This window comes from Sturnira hondurensis, unplaced genomic scaffold (genome assembly GCF_014824575.4).
Source record: "Sturnira hondurensis isolate 20B ecotype Veracruz unplaced genomic scaffold, ASM1482457v3 Scaffold0022910, whole genome shotgun sequence".
Lineage (NCBI taxonomy): Eukaryota > Metazoa > Chordata > Mammalia > Chiroptera > Phyllostomidae > Sturnira > Sturnira hondurensis.
Window position 1 is genome coordinate 173,679 of NW_028095541.1, and position 23,009 is coordinate 196,687.

General features: G+C 37.3%; 1 protein-coding gene across 1 annotated transcript in view; it reads left to right on the forward strand.

The window, feature by feature from the left end:
• The window catches only part of ABCD3 (ATP binding cassette subfamily D member 3), a 64,788-nt gene extending 43,046 nt beyond the window's left edge, over positions 1 to 21,742 (forward strand). Inside the window, exons 11-23 of the mRNA XM_037037248.1 lie at positions 1,820 to 1,889; positions 1,977 to 2,074; positions 2,514 to 2,605; positions 4,360 to 4,451; positions 4,541 to 4,604; positions 4,706 to 4,769; positions 7,980 to 8,057; positions 8,161 to 8,226; positions 8,328 to 8,417; positions 8,894 to 9,013; positions 15,235 to 15,339; positions 18,124 to 18,180; positions 20,338 to 21,742. Of these exons, the coding sequence (XP_036893143.1) occupies positions 1,820 to 1,889; positions 1,977 to 2,074; positions 2,514 to 2,605; positions 4,360 to 4,451; positions 4,541 to 4,604; positions 4,706 to 4,769; positions 7,980 to 8,057; positions 8,161 to 8,226; positions 8,328 to 8,417; positions 8,894 to 9,013; positions 15,235 to 15,339; positions 18,124 to 18,180; positions 20,338 to 20,415 (1,074 nt within the window). The 3' untranslated portion in view covers positions 20,416 to 21,742. The remainder of the gene's footprint in view (positions 1 to 1,819; positions 1,890 to 1,976; positions 2,075 to 2,513; positions 2,606 to 4,359; positions 4,452 to 4,540; positions 4,605 to 4,705; positions 4,770 to 7,979; positions 8,058 to 8,160; positions 8,227 to 8,327; positions 8,418 to 8,893; positions 9,014 to 15,234; positions 15,340 to 18,123; positions 18,181 to 20,337) is intronic.
• Positions 21,743 to 23,009: the final 1,267 nt, after the last annotated feature.

Below are 23,009 nucleotides of genomic sequence, written 5' to 3' on the forward strand. Positions count from 1 at the left end.
GCCACTCAAATGCAGCTACCTACTAGATGTGAATGAGTCAGTGTGGCTGTGCTCTATTCAAACTTTTATTAACAAAAATGAGTCGCAGGCTAGGTTTGGACCACAGTTTGTTGACCTTTGATTTAGAATATAAACATTGTGTCTGGTGGAAACTATATTTCACTTTTTATTGACTTGCCACTTGGAAAACTTGAATTCAAGTAATTTTCTTTATTATTCATTCCAAAGATACGGAGTGCCACCTAGGTACTTGTGCTTGTTCCAGGTGCTAGTGTGTTAACAGTGGTGAACATGGTGGCAAATGTCTGCACGTATGGAGCTTATGTTTTAGTGGACACTGGTGAAATTAAATGTATATTTGAAGTGATTTAGAAAGACTAAAGTGGTTATCATTTTAAATTATTTCATAAATTGGATTTTTGCCTTATTTATATTTAACATGACTGAACTTTGGTAGTGCTCACTAAAATGCATTTAAGGAATTTTTTCAGGGGCCTGCTGTTTACCAGCCCACTCTTCACATGGCTTGGTTATACTTAACCTGTAGATTTCAGTCCCCAAATTTATACTTTATTGAGGCCTTGCCTTCTCTGATTAGTCTATCTGAAATGGCTTCTACCAGATACTTTCCGTTTTAATGATCTGTTTCTTTAAAAGGATACATTGTAATTTATAATTATCTTATTTGTTTATTAGTTTGTTGTCTTCATTAGAATGTAAACTCCATGAGCTCAGGGACTTTGAAATATCTTCAGTATTGAACATAGCATGCAACACACAGCATTCATTGAATAAATGTTCCAGCCATTGTTCTTTTGCAGACCAAAGTAAGAGCAACTAACTACCTTGTACATTTTAGTGGAGGAGACAATAAACATGTAAACAACTGGCTGTTTGATACAATTTCAGATGGCAGTGAATTCTTATGACCAAAAATGAAATGGGATGAGTGGTAGAAAGTGTGATAGAGGCTGTTGCCTAGCTATTTTAGCTGGGATGGCAGAAAGGTCTTTCTTGAGGAGGTGGCATTTCATCAGAAACCTACTTGACGAGGGTGTGTTAGTCACAAAATATCAATATCTAGACAGCATTCCTGGCAGAGAGCACAGTAGGAGGAAAGCCTTAAGGCAGGAGCATGTTTGCTACTGGAAGTCAGTGAGATGGGGCAAAGTAGAAGCAGATGGGGTTTGAGATACAGCTCAGTGCCAGATCATTCAGGACCTTGAATAATCTGATAAATGGAAAATTTGAGAACATTAAAAAAGCAGAATAAAGAACATCTTTAGACTTGTAATTTTGACATATGCATGCTCAGATTAAAACTATGGACTCAGGCTGTGTGATGTTAACTTACACAAGTTAATGTAATTCATTACAGACCAGGTGTCTCCAGCTAAAGCAAAGCGTTACGTGCCAGTCTGAAATGCTAGTGTTTCACCTAAATGAACTCATCCTTCTGTTTTTGCTTGTGTTTGTTTAGATTATTATTGATCAATAAGCTAAATAAAACAAAGCATCTATGTATCTCCAGTATTGTGAATAAATATCATTGTACTATTACATGCAAGGGACACCACATTAACATTCTCTGTGTAGTAATTTCCACTCTGTTTGTGTAGAAACGGTTTCATGAAGTGTTTGTTTGGCACCTGCTCTCTGGTCATCATTGTGATTGATCAAATGCGATGTACAGTATAATCAGAAATCATATGCACTCAGTAAATATTTGTTGGATAAATACATAGTTTTAAAAAAAATTCTCATGGTGGGTTCATTTTTTAAAAACAAAATAATTATTTTTGTTTTTGCTTTCTGTCAGGTGGAACACCTGCATAATTTCATTTTCTTTCGGTTTTCTATGGGCTTCATTGATAGCATAATTGCCAAATGTAAGTATGCTTTAAAAGAGGTGGTGGAATGAAATTTGTGGGAAAAGTGAATATGGGAATATTTTAATTGTAATTGTTTTGTTTTAGATCTTGCCACTGTGGTTGGTTACCTAGTTGTTAGCCGTCCTTTCCTAGATTTGTCTCATCCTCGACATCTCAAAAGTACACATTCAGAACTTTTAGAGGTAAAGTAGTAGTGATGAAAATAAATTGAAAACTTTAACATAAAAATAAATAAAACCTAGTTTTTAACCTAAGAAATGACTGTATTTTGCCAAGTATAATGCTCTCCCATGTATAATGTGCACCCATGTTTTTGGCCCAAACATCCAGGAAAATATATCTTTTGCTTTAATTTTTTTAATTCAATTTTTTATTTATATTTAGAAAGAAAACTGATTATTGTATTACAGGGTATTATTTTGCATACAGATGTTGTTATTGCTTTCTAGAGTTATACTTAATGCATATGTATAAATAGAAGAATTAACATTTATATAGATATGCAACTTAGTAGTACCATGTGCAATGTGCATCCTTATTTTTCCCTCAAAAATTTGAGCAAGAAAGTGCACATTATATGTGGCAAAATATGATAAGTGAAATTGCTTATTTCTATTCAAGGATTACTACCAAAGTGGAAGGATGCTTTTGCGAATGTCTCAAGCTCTGGGCCGAATAGTTTTGGCTGGCCGTGAAATGACCAGATTGGCTGGGTAAGTAAGGTTAGTAATAATGAGCGATTGTAGAGAATGATTTTTAAAAAATACATTATCCTTAATGATTATGCCCAGCTGAGGTTAAGATCAGTGATAACTGAAGCTGCTGTTTCTGAAAGCTGGTTTTGATAAAGAATTAAGATTTTTCTCTAATACTGAACTTTTCAAGTTTCCTTTAGAAAGTTTTTTGAGCTTTCAACTACGTTAGGGGTTCTTAAACTACTTTATGGGCACTAGTATTCAGTAAGTTGGGAAATGTTGAATCATGACATTCTTTTATTAATTCACAGAAAATTAAGTTAATGACTAGCATCTTCTCAATTTGAACTTTCTGTCTCCTACTGTACATTTTTTCTTAAATCTTTGATATTGGCAACCTAGCAAAAAATGAACGAAGATGAAATTGATTTTAATGGAAAAATAAAGAAAAGTTACCTTGTATCTTTAGGTACAGTTGCAAATATGGCCATATTGCCTAGTAAAATTGTTCTTAGCCTGTAAAATGCAATGAAATGTTTCAGTGTGTCAAGCTCTAATATAAAGGGTAGGTATGATATAAAAAAGCATTCCCTTGGTGGTGTGGTTCAGTGGATTGAGCACTGGCCTGCAAACCAAAGGGTTGCCTGTTCACTTCCCAGTCACGGTACATGCCTGGGTTGCATGCCTCGAGAGACAACCACACATTGATGTTCTCCCTCTCTTCTCTCTCTAGAAATAAATAAATACTCTTTTAAAAATATCATAATGTAAAAAAGCACCGTAAGTGTCAGGTCATCTAGAGGAATTTGATGGCTTAAGATCTTTCTCAGGCCTGTGATTCTTCTGCACATTTCCTCGTCTTTATTCCTCCTCCTCTACTCCTGTGACAGTTAATTTAAGGTCTTCACAGCAAGAGAGAAGTTGTAGACTACCATGCAGTCTCTTTCATTTCAGATGCTGACATTCTTCCTACTTGTTAGTACCTTTTTTGTGCCTTTACAGTTCATGGCATGTGGAATGCTTCTGTTCCTTTAGGAGATTGCTGCTTGTTCTTCACAGAGAAATCCTTTTTTGTGTCTCTGGTGTAGAATGCCTTCTCCTTGACCATCATGTCATTTTTATGTGCCTCAACCTCTTGTCATTAGTTTTGATTTCTCTATTACTGCAGTGATTTTCATCTAATATTAAGAATACTCTATTTTTTCCTTTCTTCACTATAAGAGAGGAATCTTCCAAATCTTCCACGTTTGTGGGGAGGTAGCACGCACTTGGCGTATATATAATAAATACCTTCATTATATAGAAGGCCATCTTTATACAAGGCTTTATAGCTCTCTCCAGTGGGAACTCACGGTCCATACTTTCTGGGCATATGGGATGTACTGTTATTAGTCCTTTTGTAGTATCTACTGTAAACTTCCCCACGACTCTAGCAGCAAGCCACCTTCTCGACTTACCTACTAAGAAGTATTTGTTGTGGTAGGAATCCTATGAAACCGCTTCCTTATCCCCATTGTTCTGCTCTCTTGCTGAAAAGTAATAGTGAAACAAGCATACTGTCACTAATATTTTATGTTGATGAGACTTGTTATTTTGTTTAAACAAAATTATGATTTTAGAAACTTTAGTTAAGTCTATATAAAATAAAAGATAGGGGCTTCCACAATGTTATATGTCACTTTTACCTCAAAAAAGTAAAGAAATAAATAATGTAAAAGGTACATTATGGAAATTTGATCATAGTTTTGTTTTTTTTTAATTTTAAATTTCAGTTTTACTGCTCGGATTTCAGAATTAATGCAAGTACTAAAGGATTTAAATAATGGAAAATATGAGCGCACAATGATCTCGCAACAAGAGAAGGGTAAATATAAATACACTAGGTCACATAGTTTCAGTTTCTGCTTTAATACATGATATGTTATGACTCTAAACATTTATTTTCCATTTAAGGAGCGCAAAGCATTCCCTTGATTCCTGGTGCTGGAGAAATCATCAATGCTGATAACATTATAAAGTACGTACAGAAACATCTGTTAAACTACATAGTACCCTTTCAGCTACCTTTACTTAGTGTTTAATGTAAAATTGTCCTTTTTTTATTAATTTCTTCTGTAGATTTGAGCATGTTCCTTTAGCAACGCCAAATGGAGATATCTTGATCCAAGACCTTAATTTTGAAGTAAGTTTTTAAATGATTGTATAAAAGCTTAACTCATCTTCAAAATGTGAAATGAAAGGTGGTTATCTGAATATTTAAAATAATTTTCAGACTTAATCTCTGAATCTACAAAATTGCTTTAAAAAGTAAATGTTGGAAATAATTGAGAAATCTTAATTTTTTAATTGACAGGATTTGAAAATTTCAAATATTAGTATTAAAAAGTTTGGCAAATAAAGTACCATGGCTAGTGCAACCGAGGAACTGAATTTTAAATTTTATTTAATTTTAATAAATTTGTGTGTGAATAGTGGACAGCATAGGGGAATATTTTAATTGGTAAAAAATATGGTGGGTCAAAGTATTTGTTTGCTACATTAACCCAATCCAGGAACCTCAATAATAAAGTGTGGTTATGAATTCACTTTTCAGTGAAAGTTACCCTTGACTTTTAGTCTTAATTCATTCTAGAACAAAATACATTTTAATAAATCTTTATTATGGAAAAATTATCACTGGCTTACCATGACTGATACCATAATTGGAATGTTTTGTCTAACATTACCAAAAGCCAAGGAATAAAAAGGAAGTTAATGTTGAATATAAGACATCTGGGTGTAAGAGAGTACCTAAGAATGTCCATAAGTCTCATTATTTTTATACATCATTACTGATTTGGTTTTAGGGTTTCGTGGTATATTGAGACAAATGTAAATGTGTGGAGAAGTATTGGGTACCAGTGAAAATTGTAATGAGCAGTGAGGGGCAGGAAAAAATATATAACATTACTCAAATAAAACATAATAGTAGGGAATCCTTTAATTAACAGGCCTCTGAACTGTAGGAGCTTGTAAAGACGTCACTCTTTTAGTAGAGTAAAGCTATTCTATGTAATAATCTTGTACTGTTAGGAGTATTCATTGTATTCCATTTTACAGGAAAAGGAAATAAGTAATTGAATATAAAGGAGTCCAAATGATTCTTTAAAATAATTTCTCAGTTCATTCATCTGGAAAAGTCATTCAGAATAGTTTATTCTCTAACATTGATTGCATAAGATATGGTCAAGTATATGGTAGGCCAGTAATTCTCAACCTATTTTTAGAAGCTCATTTTTTTCTCTGTTTTATTGTGGTAAAATATACATAACATAAAATTCAACTCTTTTAACCATTTTTTAGCGTACAGCTCTGTGGCATTAAGTACATGTACAGTGTTGTGCAGTCGTCACCACCATCTCCAGAACTTTTTCATCATACCACACAGGGAGTGTGTACCCATTAATCAGTAACTGCTCATTTTCCTCCCTGCCCCATGCCCTGGTAATCTTTGTTCTACTTTCTGTCTCTATGAGTAGGACTGCTCTCGGTCCTTCATATAAATAGAATTATGCAATATTGATCCTTTTGTGTCTGATTTATTTACTTAGCATGTCTTTTGGGTTCATTCAGGTTGTAGCATGTTTTAGAATTTTATTCCTTTTTAAGGCTAAATAATATTCCGTTGTATGTTTATGCCACATTTTGCTGATCACTTCATTCTCTTGAGCCACTTTCATTTTTTTGCTATTGTGAATAATGCAAATAACTCTCCATTTCATGACAACAAAAGCTTTCAAAAATCCTTTCAGTGTCTTAATATGCCCTGTAGGATTTGCCTGCCACTACCCAGACCCCCCCTCTCACCTCTCTTCACTCATTTCCCACTGCTCTTCTCTCCTGCTCATTTTTCTTCAGCCAGATCAGCCTCCCTTCTGCTTTTTGACTAGAACAGGTCAATTCCTGCCTCAGTGCCTTTGAATCAGCTTTTTGCGGTAGGGTTGAGGTTGGAACAGTCTTCTCCAGATACATTCCTCATTCATTACTTCTTTCAACTTTTGTCCAGTTGTCTGGCCTGGTCCCCTTAAAATGCAACCTCCACACCACTCGTTTCTTTACCCTAATCTTTTTCCTCCTCCATAGAACTTATTTTCTAACATTTAATTAGCTCATTTCTATGTACCTTTATCTTAAGTCTCTCCCACTACAGTGCAGACTGGTAAGGAGAGGGTTTAGAGTTTTTTTGTTTGTTTTGGGGGATTTTGGGTCTCCTTTTAATGTAGCTCCATTGCCTAGAATAGAGCCTGACACTGAGCATTTAATAAATATTCGTTGAATTAAAAGTAGGCTCAACAGTTAAAAATTGTCTAAGGTAGGTTCCACACCTGGGATAATTTGTATTCCTTTGTTGTCTTCCTTTCTGCTGTGTACATTGCTGTATACTGTGTAAACTAGATTATTAGCCAAATTTTCTCAGTCTTTACAGGGTTAACACAAAACTGTAAGCTTAGAACTTAATGGGTCTTTTTTACATTTTTTCCTTTAACTTTATGTTGTGGCAGAACAATTTGGTGGCACTTGTAAATATTTGTAGTTCATATACACTTTGATCCAACACTTATTTCTGAGCATCTGAATTATAAAAGCATTCCTCACTAGTGTGTGAATTTGCATACTGCCACACAGGTTCATTGTACTGTTATGTAAGAAAACAAAACAAAATGCAGACAACCTAAATATTTGACAAAAGGAATATTTAAATAAATTATGGTGCATCCTTGCTGTGGAGTACACTTGTAAGCATTCAAAGAAAAGAATGAGAGGACTCCGAATATAGTGACATGGAAGAATATATTTGATATATTGTCAAATAGTAACTAGAACACATATAGTATGATTCCATTAAAAAAAAGGTTTATAGCATAGGAATTATAGTCTATAATATTGTAATAACTGTGGATAATTCTAACTATGCCAGGTAGAAATATCAGTATGGGGGGGCATCACATTGTAAAGTATATGGTTGTCTACTATGCTGTACACCTGAAATTAATATAAAATAATATTGAATATAAATTATATGGTAATTGAAAAATAAAATTAAAAACTGCATACACATACATATTGTTTTCAAGAATTCTCAAATTTCTAAGCTTTAGCCTTTTCTATTCTGATTGAGATTAAGTCGATAATATCAGTAATGATTTTTAAATTAAAAAATGAGTAAAATGAAAGTAAACAAAAATAAAGGGTCCCTTCATTGCTTCTACCATTTATAGACAAAACTTATCAAAAGCTTATCATTAGCAAAGAACAAAGGAACTCTAAGGAAATGTTTATTGTGCATAAATTTACTCTAATTAATTAATTTAGTTTAAATCTATTTAAATATTAATTCATAATTTTCTTTCAGGTTCGATCTGGGGCCAATGTTCTAATCTGTGGTCCAAATGGCTGTGGAAAGAGTTCGCTTTTCCGTGTTCTCGGTGAAGTGAGTATAAATTGGCCTCAGCCTTCTGCAGTTTTCTTTTGCCGTGTGATCTACCACATTGTGACGTTTCCAACGGCTCCTCCCCACCTCTCTCCTCTTTTAGTTATGGCCTCTTTTTGGAGGACGTCTCACTAAACCTGAGAGAGGAAAGTTATTTTATGTTCCTCAGGTAAGACCTTGCTTGAGTTATTTTTTAATTTTTGATTTAAAGGTATATTTATTTATTGTTTAAAAATTCACTTCTAATAATTTTTGCTCTATTACTGTCAGAGACCTTATATGACCCTTGGGACACTTCGAGACCAAGTGATATATCCAGATGGAAGAGAAGATCAGAAAAGGAAGGGGGTATCTGACCTAGTAAGTAAATGTTTATGTCCTAGACCTGCTGAAAATACTCTGTTTCAGATACTTTTTCCATAATCAGTTAAGTATTTTTAATACTAGGTAGTTTATCCTAATCTGTAAAGCCTTCTAAATCATTGACATTAATTGTAATTTCCAAGTTGGGGAAAGGTGTTAACCACTTTGCTTAAATATGACTTCTTGAGTGTTTAACCTTGTCTTTGCACTCTTGTTTGTTTTCTCACTGCCCTTGTCATTTAATTATGTACAATAGTATTATTATTAAGTTGCTAGATATATTTTGTTGAAGTTAATATAGCTAGGAAGTATAGGGTTTAAGGGCTTTCTTTGTTCCACATTCTTTTGTGAAATGTTCCTCTTTAAATGATATTGGCCACAGAATTATAGCAATTTAGTTTAAAAAATAAAGCAAGATAGAGAATGTTGGTTTGTATTAAGCTTGATTTCATCTGTAATCATTTTGCTGAAAGGTACTCAAGAAGTATTTGGATAACGTCCAGTTGGGTCATATCCTTGACCGTGAAGGAGGCTGGGACAGTGTTCAGGATTGGATGGATGTGCTCAGTGGTGGGGAGAAGCAAAGAATGGCGGTGAGTATACTCTGATGACGTTTCGTGGTGATATAACTGGCTGATTAATCAAGGCACACGGTTTTATTTTAATCTATTTAGTGAGCGGTGTTGTAGATTAGTTTAAGTGATACTCAAGGTGCTTGAAAGCAACTTTGCATGCAAATTTGGAATTCTGAATTTTGAATATTCCTGTGAAAGGAAAAGTTTTAGATCCAATTATATAATTAAACTTTCATCCAGTTTTTTAAAAGTTGAGGAAACTGTACCATATTGGTCCTGGGGACATATGGTAATTCTGGTTGGGTTATGAGATCTTATTCAGTATCTTTTCCCTGTAGGCATCTCTTTGTCTTACTCAGGCTACATTTTCTGTCAAGTAGTTGGAGATATTAGAGATGATGAACCCTAATTTTATTATCATTTTATTCTTTATTCTGTTCTTGCCCTTTCCCTCTGACATTATATGTATCCTTGTTTCAGGGCTCAGTATCTCCTACCTAAAATTGTTTAGAGTTTTAAAGTTTTCCTACCCTAAAAAAGCGTTGAGAAGGAACTATTTTAATTTTATGATTGACTAAACTTATCCCTAATCAAACGTGGCTATAAAACACTACACATAAGAATGATACTTTGAGTTCTCTGTTAAGAGGGATAACTTTTGAAGAGTCATTTTCTAACTGTATATACTATAGTTTGAGCAGATCCAGAGGAATTTTTTTTCCCAGAAGGTTAATCTTGTGGAAATTAAAGGAAACTGCAGCCAAGGAAAGACAATAGAAAAAAATGGCTAATTGCAGAATTGCTTATTCATTATTTTCAGGTTGTATTGTACCTTTTTGTTGCCTTCTACTTCCTGATTTTTGCATGTTGTTTTTCCCAAAGTCATACCCATTCTATATGAACTTAATATCAACCTAATATTGTGATTTGTTTGGCTGGTGCTCTCGAAAGAGATTGATTTAGAGTGAAAAATAAACAAAAGGAGAGAGAGCTGCCAGCCATTTTCAAAGTGGAAATTGGGCTGAAATAAGGAGAATTTGAAATAATTGGGCATTTCTTGAATGAATTCAGAGGATGGCTATAAAAATAACTGCAAGTCAAAATAACATTTAGATTCCGGTACTATGACTTCAAAAAAAGTGGAAGGATAGTCAAGATTTATAAATGGACACAATGGACACTCAGAGAAAGAAAAATTAATGTGCATAGCCCTGTGTATGTGGTGTAAAGGTACAGAGGGGCCAGTTTTTATTTGAAGGTGAGAAACTCAAGGACCAGGGGAGGGAGAGGATATGTAAAGAGTAGGGGGTGGGGGGAGTGGAGAAGGCTCACTGCCCCGGGACACTGCTGCACGACCAAGCTGTTGACCGGGTGGGTGTGTCCTGTGCAGGCCAGTGTTTGGAAAATTAAATGTGAAGTTTGAAAGCAGCATATTGTTCTACTACTGTCAGAGGGTTTGTGGGGACAGAGAAAGGCTAACACAGCAAATTCTAGTATTGATGAAGTTGGGTGAAGAGTATGTGTGTTCATTTTACTGTTTCATTTTTTTGGTAGGATTAAAACATTTCAAAGAAGTTGAGGGAAGAGAGGACAGTTTTTATATATTATAAAAATTTATATGAATAGATTATAAAAGTTACAACTTTTAGGAAGAACACACTTAAAAAGTTTAACCATCCAAAATAGTGAATTTGTAAGAGGGAAGGTTTGTGTAAAAGAAATGAACCAGAGGAACCTTTGGGTAAGGAGCGTCAGGATTTGAATCTGAGGAAGTGAAATAATACTGTTGAATAAAAGGGAGCTCTGGTGACAAATTATGAAAGTTCCGCTCTGGCTGGTGTGTAGCTCAGTGGATTGAGCGCGGGCCTTCGAACCAGACGATTGCGGTTCAATTCCCAGTCAGGGCACATGCCTGGGTTGCAGGCCAGTTCCCGGCAGGGACCCACGATAGGCAACCATACATTGATATTTCTCTCCCTCTCTCCTTCCCTTCCCCTCTAAAGATAAATAAATAAAAATCTTTAAAAAAAAGAAAGTTCCTTCACTATAAATGTAGAGAAATATGATTACTATTCCATTATTTTAACAGTAAAAAGTCTAACTCAATTACAGTATAATTTCCACAGAGTTCGGTATTAGGTGTCTACTCTTATAACCTAGTTAGGAGATCCAAATATTCTCAAGGAGCTGTAATGCAAGGCAGTCTTATAGCTACAAAGAAAGTGCACTGGGACAATGATGAGGAAAAGTTGATTTTCAGTGTCAGGTTCTGTTCAACCCTCCCCACAGTCCTGTGAACTGAGGTACAGACAAGGGAAAGACTTGGTGAGCATAAGCAGCTTACTAATGGCCCACAGCTGCTGAGTGGCAGACCCGAGACGAAGTGCAGGTGACTCTGATGGCAGAACTCTTGCTCCTCACCAGTACGCCGTAGCCTTCAGTGTGCAGGTGCAGCTCTCATCCCTCATTGTCCCTTGAAGTCAAGTGACATATCGTTCACTTGTACCTAGTGAACGATGTCACTTGTTGTACCTAGTTGTTGTGCCTAGTTGGCCCCAGCCATCGTCAGCTTGGGTCGCTCCACCCAAAATCATAAGTTGGTATATCTTATTTCTTTGAATGAGAGTTACCTTTCCCACTTCACTGTTTTTGCTCTTACTTTTTAGTGATGTATTCTCTTTTTGTGAATTATATGACAGAGAAGTTTGAGCACTTATAAAATTATAAAGAAGGCCCTAAACCCCCTTACCAGTGCTGCCTCTGTCATAAAAGTCTTAGTGCTTTTTAAATCCTTGTAATTACAACAGTTCTTCTTTTACCTAATTGCAAACTACCCTCCTCCTTCAAACTTGCTGAGCGTTCTCGAATATTGACACTCCCTTTTCTTGTGAGTGGTCAGTTGTCTTCTGACTCTGCCTCCTTTCTGTCTGGTTCAGATTTAGTAATCCCGGGCCTTGCAGGGGACCTGGCACATAGGAGGGATTCGGGAGGTATTTCTCTAAGGAATAAACAAATGATCTCTTCCCCTTAACTTCCCTTTTCACTTTTTGTTACCTTGTGTTACCTAAGCCCCAACCCAAGAGCAGTTGTTTGCCTTGGCATTTCTGTGCATGGGCTTTTGAGCACAGCTGAAAAATCAGAATGATACAGTTGGTGTCCCCACACTTCTATGGTGTCCAGTTTTGCAGATGCTCACAGCATGGCTTGGCAGTACTTTTCTTTAGGTTTTCTCTCTCTCTCATTTTTCATGAAACTTGTTTAAAAACTACCAACCTCAAGCCTTCTACCCATTACCTTCCTCCACCACTCTTAGCAAAGCAACTCGCTTCCTGCTCCTTACAGAAAAAAGGAGAAGCTGTTCAGTGACAGGACAGCTCATTTTAACTGGGTGCTTGAGAGATGATAGAAAGTGTGGTAGGCACTTTGCACAGACTGTCTCATTTAATTCCCATAAGTCCTGTGAGACAAGAACTGTAAATGCCCCATTTTACAGAAGAAATTGAAGTATAGTACAGTTAAGTAGTTTGCCAAGCGAAGACAGCTAATAAACATTAAAGCTGGTGGGACGGCTTGTCAGCTCAGGAAACAGTGTGATTGCAGTGTTCATAAGGGCAGGGCAGGAGTTAGGGTTACAGTTGTTCGTAGGGGAAGTAATACGATAATAAATTATAATGCAAGAATAAACTTGCATACTCACAACTGTAAACCTACCTTTGTCCCATCCTGTACTTAGTCACTTGACAAAGATTGTGGCATCAAGTAGCTGACAGCAGAAAAGGGAGAGACACACAGGAGAATGTTTCCACATAACGTGGGAAGTGTGCTGATGAAAGAATGCAGAGAGTTCGTGGGAACACAGAGGAGGGGCATTTGTGGAAAACCTTCAAGTAACCACTCCGCTTAATTAACTTAGCACTGGGCTGTTCCGACCTCCCTCCTTCTGCTACCTGTGGAGGGTATGCCATGGTATGCCTTGAGAAAAGCTAAATGTCTTCATTTGTGTTTTTGGACCCTTTCTCCTCTGACTTCATCACATCTCTTTCCTTCAGTTATACAGACAGGTACAGACACACACAGATGTACCCTGTATTTAATTTCTCTAGTCTCTTCCAAAAAGAAATGTTCAGATTTCTCCAATCTAAAAAGCAGACTTGGCCTTCACCAAAGCTTCATTCCTTTGTACAGCTGAACTTCTAGATGGTGTTTGTACTTGCTGTTTCCCCTTCCTCACCCCGTGCAAATAGCTGTAAGCCCTGAGAAATCTGTTTTGTATGTTTTAGTCATTTATCAGATAGTTGAATGTTTTCATATATAAAATATTGGGTGTGCAGTACTGATTAAAATGGGGTTTCTGCTCATGTGAGTATTCAACTACTTCCCTATGTAGCCTAGGGAAGTAGACAAAGAAACAGGTAACATGCAGTTGAATTCCCAGGATGGGAAATGCTGCAGAGATGTGAGGAAGGGACCCACTTGGATTGACGGGGAGGGGTCAGGGTAGGTTGCCTGAGGAGGTGACCTTAGCAGAAATTTGAAGGATACAAGAAGCAAAGTAGACTTGGCAACTTAAGGAAAGCGACAGTACTAATTAAGCCTCTGAAGCTCGAGACCAGACCTTGTGTCCTGGTGGTCGAGAGGAGTCGGTGTTGGCTAGAATGTGGAGGGTAGAGAGTGAGGGGTAGGGGGGTAAGATCTCGCAGGGCCTCGTAGGCCATGGTAAGGAATTGAAGTTTTATTTTAAGTGAAGTGGGAAGTTGTTAAATGGTTTTGAGCAGAAGAATGAAATTCTGTGATTTACATATCTGAGACCCTCTCCGGTGACATGGAAAGTGGATGGGAGAAGAGTAAAAGAGGAAGTAGGAGCCTCTTTGAGACCATCCAGGCAGAGGATTGTGCTCCAGGTCAAGGGCCTGACTGTGGAGATGGGGAAGAGTGAGTGGACTGCGTGTGCAGCAGCACCCTCTCCGGCAGACAGAGGCAAAGTGGGGGCGAGGCGGGGTGAGAGGGAGGAGGGACTGGGAAAGGTCAAGAAGGACTCCTGGCTTTCTAGCTTGAGCAGCTGTCTGATAGTGTCACTTTCTGAAGTGTTTAATATTGGGGATGATGGATGAATGGATTTTAAGATGTTTAAAGAGTCCTATGAGATATTCAAGTAGAAATATCAAATAAGAATTTTTATATATCAGTCTGAACGTTAGAAGTATAAATGAGAGATACGTTTTGGGAATTTATAAGTGTAAATAATATTTGAAATCATGAGATTTGATGAGATCACTTAGAGAGATACAATATAGGAAAAAGAGAAGAGGACCTAGGAGTTAGTCTGAGGAACCCCAACATTGAATGGTTATGTGGAAGAGAAAATGCTGGAAAAGAAGCCGAGGGAGCAGCCTAAGAAGTGGGAAGGAACTTAAGACCATGATTTTACTGTCACTTTCTCAAGAAGGAGGGAATGGTCACCTGAGTTGAATCTTGCATAGAAGATAAATTGGGTTGCGATAGAAAAGTGTCCATTGGTCTTGCAGCATGGAAATCATTGGGCAGGGGACAAATTGGAATGTCTGTTAGACAAAGGATCAGAATAAGTCATTCCTGGAAAATAAACCACGTGTGGAAAGTAAACATAAGAAAATGTCCAGCATTCCTGCTAATCAAAGAAATGAAAGCTGTAACAATCTTGACGTTGATTTTTCCTTATAAATTAGCAAGGGCTTTAAGAAACAAGCAAGTCTATAAAGGTGCACTAAAAATAGCAGGAATATTAACTGGCAACTTAATATTAATGGACATTACTTAAGCAACAGAATATTTAAAGATAGATACATTTTTGCACCTGAGCCATTAATACATCTGAGTGCTAAGATTTGGTTAAAATAAGTACTCTGTAATCTTGTATAGAGAACTTTATTTAATATTAGTTTAAAACTCAATTTCACCTTATTTCAGTCCTAAAAGTTCTCTTTTACTCTGAACAGTATTTCCCCTGCATTGAATTTCTCACTTTGTTCCAGAAGAAAATAAAAACAAATCAGTGTATTTATATTGTTTTTACTTCTTGGAAATAAATTTATTGAATTAGAATAATTTTGATGCTTGTTTTGTAAGACTTTAAATACATACTTAATTTAAGTAAATCTATTTCAGCTTATTCTGCATTGTACCGAAGTTAATTCTGTATAATACATTATACGTTAAGTTCTGCAGTAATGTGATCATATAAAATATTTTTTATGTTTCAGATGGCAAGATTATTTTATCACAAACCCCAGTTTGCCATTTTGGATGAATGCACAAGCGCAGTGAGTGTAGATGTGGAAGGCTACATTTACAGTCATTGTCGAGAGGTAAGCAGGGCAGGTTCTCGGGTTGACGGTCCATGTCCCCGTTCCTGGTTTACTCTGTGCCCAACCAGGTATCTGTCCAAAGAGAAGATTCGAAGTTATTAAGTAACAAAACTACTATCAACAGATTATATCTTACTTTAGCAAAGATTTTAAACTGATAAAAGATATGAGTAAAAGAAAAAGTAAATTTATTCTGGCTGGTGTAGCTCAACGGTGGAGCGCAGGCCTGTGAACCAGAGGGTCGCCAGTTTGATTCCGAGTCAGGGCACATGCCTGGGTTGCGGGCCAGGTCCCCACTGCAGGGTGCACGAGAGGCAACCACACATTGGTGTTTCTTTCCCTCTTTCTTCTTTCCTTCCTCTCAGTCTAAATAAATAAATAAAGTCTTTAAAAAAAAGAAAAAATAAATTTACTGTGTATGTAAGTTCCTTTAGCCACCTCTTAGATATGAAAGAGATAATATATTTACACTTATTTCCCTTTACCTCATTCCCTGTTCTCAGAGCTCATTAACTGGTATTTTCTGAATTTGTTCCATTAACTTTACCTAAATGTCATTTGTTTTTTTCATCAAGAAAACTCAGCAATAGTCATATGGCAACTTTAATTTACCCATTTTTCCTCTGGCTTGGGCTAGTAACCTTTTCTGAGTATCTGCACTGGTTCCATTCTTTAAGTAATTAGTCAGTAGTCTCAGTTTTGGTTTTTTTTCCCTGCGAGGAATTGTCACTAGGATCTATAATCTTGTTGAATTTTCCTCAAAATGTTGAGCAAACTCCAAAAAGATTTTATGTAAATGAAGTGTCAGAATCTTGTAGCATTTTGTAACTGTTCTTTGGGAATTTGCAATACATGTAAAAGGTTGCACGTAAAAGCATGAATTCCTGCTAATCCAGGTGTGGTCATGGGTCAGGAGCATCAACATCCCATGTGCTTGCTGGAAATGCAGAATCGCAGGCCCTTCTAAACCCGAGTCTGTGTTTTAACAGAAATTCCAGATGATTCAAGGGCACATTAAAATTTGAGAATCATGAACATACTGATGAAAGAATACATTTGCTACATTCCTCTGTGTAGGAAGATTCTAACTCCTGATTTTGCTTCTTGGATGATTAGTTTTCTTGAGTCAGTTACTTTTTATATATTTGTCTAAGTAGATTTTCTGATTCAGAGGTCTTAGAGACATTTGTGTTGTTCTCTCACACGTAAACCGTGCAGTCTCTGTTTGATCAGTGACTTGGGCTCTTTGCTGGTCCTTTGGACTTGATGTAGAGCCTCTATGTCCCCACAGAAAATGCAGTTCTCCTACTATGTGTTTTGACTTTAGTGATTCTGTTATAAAGAATGCCTCACTAAGTCAAGATCTAATTCAATTATTGTACAGTTATGGACAGAAATAATATCTGAAATGAGCTTTCAAAAATCAGATAATTGTACTGTTGAAATGTATGTTGGACTAACTTTTAATAGACTTATTTTGTCATGCGGCTTCTAACCAATTTGAGAACCTCTATACATAGCAGCTGAATTTGTGATGCATTTAAAGTTTTAAGTGATACTTTGTCATCACTTTGTACAACGTAAGTGTAAATGCACACTTGGGCACTTCTAGCTCGTGATAGAGTGATCCAGAATAAACTAAATGCACACTTGGACACTTCTAGCTCGTGATAGAGTGATCCAGAATGAACTTAATGCCACTTTTTAAAAAATGATGAAATGGCAGTACAATATAGAACTCCTGGTGGCGGCCTCCTGGACACCAGCATCTGTCTCCATTGGCCTGCAGAGGTCTGTTGCGAAACCAGGGGTCTGGAGGAGGGTTTCTCAGTCGTACCACTGTTGGCCCTCCGGGCTGTCCTCTGCACCAAGGGCATTTGGCAGCATCTCTGACCTCGGCCTGTTAGATGGCAATAGCACTCCCAGTTGTAGCAATCAGAAATGTCTACAGACATTGCCCAATGTCCCCTAAGAGACAAAGTCACACACACCCCACCCTCCAGTTGTGAGAACCGGGGATCTAGAGCAACTAGTTATATTTAGTTGTTACTGTATTCATGTTTTTTAAAAAAAATCTGAAGTTCAAATTTGTAAAAGCTTATTCAAAGTCTAAAAACTCCAGTAAGCTATTAAAATGAAAAGATTTTTTGTTATCTTCTAGTAAGCTCATTGGGTAGCCAAACCTGGCCTGAACTACCGAAAGATATTTAATTTATCTGTTCATTGTCATTGTCCGCAGGTGTTGCGGTAGATGCACTAGTGTGTTTAGTTATAGAATTCTACCACAGAAGCCGGAGGGGTGGCAAAAACTATTTTTCTAAAATTTGAATTCCAAGACACATCCCCAAATGGGTTTCCAATAAAGGATTGTTGACCCTGTATTTGAAAAACAAATTGACTATAGACAGTACTGTATTGAATTAATTTTTCTGATTTTACCCTTTTGCTATCTCTATCGTTCTTATACCTTTTTTTCACAATAAATAGAAAATGTGCTAGGATATTTATTTTCTGCCCCAAACACAATAACACACAATTGGTAGTACTGGTCAGTTTAGGTTTTTTTTCTCTTAACTTTATTGATGGCTATTAGTTTTTTTATGTGGTTGATGGCTTATCCTTTGTATTACCTTAAACATATGGCATCTGTTATAATTCTTTCTCTGACATTGATTTTTAACTACAGCTACTGAAGACCATTATCTTAGTAGCTTAAACTATATAGATTGCTTAGATTGTCCTCTGTGCTGTTGCTGCAACTCTCAGTCATCTTCTCTGTGTTAGGTTGGCATCACCCTCTTCACCGTGTCGCATAGGAAGTCTCTTTGGAAGCACCACGAGGTTTGTATTTTTTACACTGAATGATACTGTGAAAGTTTGTTTAAATATGAGAATTCAGGTCATTATGGTTTTAGATTTCTTGGTGTATATTCCCTTATATACATATACCTTAAGGAAAAAGGGTGATTCAGTTGTATAAAATGGAATAGGATTTTCTTAAGTATTATTGAAGTTGTCAGTTTTAAAAGCTACATGTATATAAATAATCCCTTGTTTTAAATGAGAGATATTAGAGAACCAGTTAGTGGTTCTCCAGTTTTAAAAATGACTATTAGTAAATGACCGACTAAAATTTGCCAAATTTTGTCACAACTGTGGCTAAGTAAACTTTTTGTTACCATCCGGTATTGACAGGAGGAGAACGAGTCTTCAGAAGGATTAGATCCCAAAATGTCTAGAGGCATTTTTGGTGGAGATCAGGACTCGAAGGAAACTGAGTCAGCTGTGTCTGTCACTGCACTGCGGTGAGGTGGACCTCGCTGGCAGTCACGTAACTTACAAAGACGCACACCACAGAGAGGGTCGCGCTGGCACAGGCCCCCTACTCCTGCCATTCCAGCAGCGCCATTCTCAGGATGGCCGTCAGCTCTTTACAACTCCTAATGTAAAATGATCAGACCCTAAAAAGTAAACCTAGTTTAATTCATTTTGGTTTTCTTCCTTCTTTTTTTCCCTTTCCCCTTCCCTCTTTCCTTCTTTTCTTTCCTTCCTAAATGACACAGAAAGTTTAGGTAAAAGAAAGGGTTTCGGAAAAGTTCGAACGAGGGTTTCTTGTCCCATAAAGCACACACCTGATCGAGCACCTTTCGTGCCAAGTACTGGGATACAGAGAGCTGTCTTTACCCTCAGGAGCTGATAGTTTAGATGACAGTGCACAAATGACGAAATGAAGAGCTTGGGATTGAAGTCAGAAAACCTGGGTTCAGATACTGTTGTTTCTGGCATCCTTTGCTTCCTTCATATAATAACATGATTGGTCCTTGTCTACGTGTCTCATAGATTATTACCTCAAGGGTCAAAGAGATAGCCTATCTGGAAGCACTTAATAAAATATAGTGAAATTCTGTATGGCTGTGTGCCTTGTAAAGAGAATTTTTTAATTTTAGGGCATAATTTGCCCATATTTTCACGAAGGATGAGAAACCGAGTAACTAGAAATCAGAGCAGTTTAAAATATATCCAAAGCCTCTGTTTTCTTTAGACGTTCATAACCCTAACAGCTGCAGGATAGTGAGAGGACTTGGGTGTTACCTCCAGCAAAATACCCATCAGGCCAGTGGTCGTGGGAAGGAGGGGTGGCAGGAGGAACAGCAAAGTTAGAGGCCAGAATAGCTCTGAAATAACGATATGAAACTGGGAAGACAGAAGTCCTTTCTGTAAATGAAAAGCCACTTAAACAGAAGTCTTTATTCGCCACTGTCCCTCCCGAGTTGTCTTCACGGGATGGGGTAGGTGGGCACGCTGTATCGCTCTTTCCCCCCTCTGCCCACTCCAAAAGCAGAAGAGCCTCTTCCTAGGCTCCAGGCTGGTCTAGGAAGCACTGTGAAGGGAGTGTGAAAGGCTGCCTCTTTGGTCCTGGCTGGTGGTCCTGGCTGGTGGTCCTGGCTGGTGTAGCTCAGTGGATTGAGCGCAGGCGGGCCTGCGAACCAGACGATCGCAGTTTGATTCCCAGTCAGGGCACATGCCTGGGTTGCAGGCCAGTTCCATGAGAGGCAGCCATACATTGATATTTCTCTCCTTCCCTTCCTCTCTAAAGATAAATAAATTTAAAAAATTAAAAAAAAAGGCTGCCTCTTTGAACAGACTGCATGTGACTCAGCTTGACCTCTAGTAGATCAGATCCTTGGTCATGGAGTTATAGAAACGTTCTAATTTGTGGGATGCTTATAGATTTGGTTTTTGTGTAAGGAAGTCTAGTATTTTCATTCCCAAAAGGGAAAGTACTATATTCCAAGCAGAGTTGCTATTTTTAAAAAGAGCAGACTTCTTTATTTAGTCTTACCTTGGAGAGCTGTATGCGTTTCTGTATATAAACTTTAAAGTTTCTTATGGCTTAAACATAATCCTGTCTAATAATTTATTGTTGTAATAATCTCTGCATCAATTCCTGACAAGAGGGAAGTTCTCGTATTCATTGACCCCCCTTCTTCCCCACAGTACTACCTGCACATGGACGGCAGAGGCAGTTACGAATTTAAACAGATAACAGACGATACGGTTGAGTTCGGCTCATAAAATCTGGACAGCTGTACCTGCTTCAATGAAATAATTATAGAAAACAGAAGTACAAAGTACATTGTGAAATAAAGTGGAGCTTTGTCTTTAAACAAAGCAACAAATTAACTAAATATAAAATAATGGAGAACAAGTTGTTAAAACATTTAATATTATATAGGATATTGCTAATTGTGTATATGTTGGTTTAATTATTAATATGTACTAAGAATGACCTTATTCTTGTGGTTGAAAAACTGCCTAAATTAAATTGGGCTTCAATCAGTGTAACCTGATTCATCCTGGGATGTAAACCATTTGAAGTCAGCGAATTTGACTTTTATGGCTCTATCTTTTCCTTCAATGAAGAACCCTGTTTAAAACTGGGGTCATCACTTGTCCTGTCCTAACAAGATAGTCTTGAGTTTCGTTTTCTTGTCCCCCATGGTGATGGGAAGCAAACAGATCATAGTGTGTTAGTGAAACGTGCAGCGTCGGTGCATACTAGCCTGTGTTCCGTGGTGGCAGGTTTCGTTAGTGCCACAGTTACACTCATTCCTTGTGTACGGCTTGGGGTACGTGTAACTCCAGGAAAGCCATCTGAATTTTCTTTGGCCAAATAATAAAGGTGCCGGTCTCAATCTGAAGTATTGAGTTGTTTTGAGAGCTCTTCGTGGTCATACAACAAAAGTATACGCAGTCTTGTTTACAAGAGGTCGTCACTGTGTTTCACACCTAATCTTCCCAATGTTTGGGATATTAAAACACACTGTCCTTACATGTCAAGTTCCAGGTCTTACAAGATGTTTAAATTGTTTTTTAAAAGAATTGGATTTGCGTCCATTAAAGCCCATGTGTTAGAAGTGTGGTGGACACATGGTCTTCGACTTCACATGAGCCACACGCACTCACTCCATGAAGCAATGCACTGAGTATGCGCTGCTGTCACCGTCTGTGATTCCGTGTTTAACAGAACCTGTTGTGACCCTGTTAGCACATGGGTGAATTGTGTTCCCTGGGTACTGGTTTCTGTCTGTAAATCTTTAATAACTGATTAACATATGGGTTATTATGTTGAACTTTCCTAAGAGAAATTAGTTTTGCCTCACCAAACCACCATTGATGACCACATGTATTATTTGCACAGGGAGAACTAAAACTGAATATTATCAATAAGCTAGATATGAAATCAGTTTGATCACACTGGGGTTTGGAAAGGGGCATTTTTTTACTCTGGTTTCTGCGTAACTCGTTTTGGTTTTTGCAGAATTAGTTATAAGAATTATCAGCTACCTAAGTAAAATTTGATGGACTGATTGCATATATGTAACATTCAATTTTTACCGCTCTCTTTAACAAAATTGTATACTTAATCTCTGTTCAAATTAAAAAAAATCAGATATCCTATACATTCTTTGTTCTTTTTGTTCTGGTGTCTAAATAATGGGCAACTCATACATGGTCATACAGTCTTGACCTGAAAAACAAAAATAAATCAACATTTAGAAATCCTTTTTTGCACCCAATGTCTTTTTTGAAAAGTATGCCAAATGTGTTTTTAATGAAAAAATTTCTCTTTTAGAAAAGCCAGTTAAAATTTTTAGTGTACTCATAAATGCTACCAAATAGCCAGGGCACTAAAAATAGTAGTCCTGGGAAAGATTTTTAAGGCATGGGGGAAGTTTGAGATTTTCAGATTTCTGGATGGCCCTAAACTTACCAAGAGCTGCCTCTCAATTCCTTCTATAATAGATTCTCCCCATTAAAATTTTTCTTTATTTTTAAATTTAAATATTAAAGTACTTCACCACTTGAGTCACAGTGGAAGACCCTCCTGGAGAGTCATGATGCGGTAACTGAGTGATGTTTCTAAGAAGGCCCACCATCAAGAAATCCCGTGTTTCCAAAACATCACTGACCATGGAGCGTCCTCCACATAGTTCCTATTAGCATGTTTTATCGGTTGCGCTGGGAAATGGAAGTTTAGTCTAAAGAATAAACGAAAGAATAAGAACTTCCGTCCATGAGCAGCACCCACATCCCAGGTGTATCATTCTGTGTTGTGTACCAAACTTCTACACTTCATATAATGAGAAACCATGGATGTAAACAACTAAGGCTGGTTGCTATGCATTAACAGAATAAAATGTACCTGGGGTTTGCTTCTGCCGGGGAGGCAAAATCTTGCTTCTACTCTCTTCAAGTTTTTGGCTGGGCCTGAGAAGTAAGTTGACATAAGACAGGTTAACAGAAGCAAATCATACAAGTTTATTCAGCGTCATGGGACACAGGAGCCCTCAGAAGGAAATGAAGATCCAAAGAAGTGACAGAACCTAAAGACTTTCATACTGGGTTGAACAAAGAGAGGTAATTGTGGAAAAGTAAACTGCCGGGGAGGCTAAAGGAAGGTTAGAATTCCTTGAATAAGCTTTGTATCGAATTCTCAGATTCAGCACCCTGCCCTTGCTGGGAGGAATGTTGCTTTCCTTCTGGTACAGAGAGGACGTCTTCAGTGGGGGGTTTATCTCCTGTGCTCAGAGGAAAAAGGAGAGTCAGGGTGCTCTTCCTTCCCCTGCCGCTTTCTTCAAGTGCCTTTCGTTCAGAGGAGTCCTTAT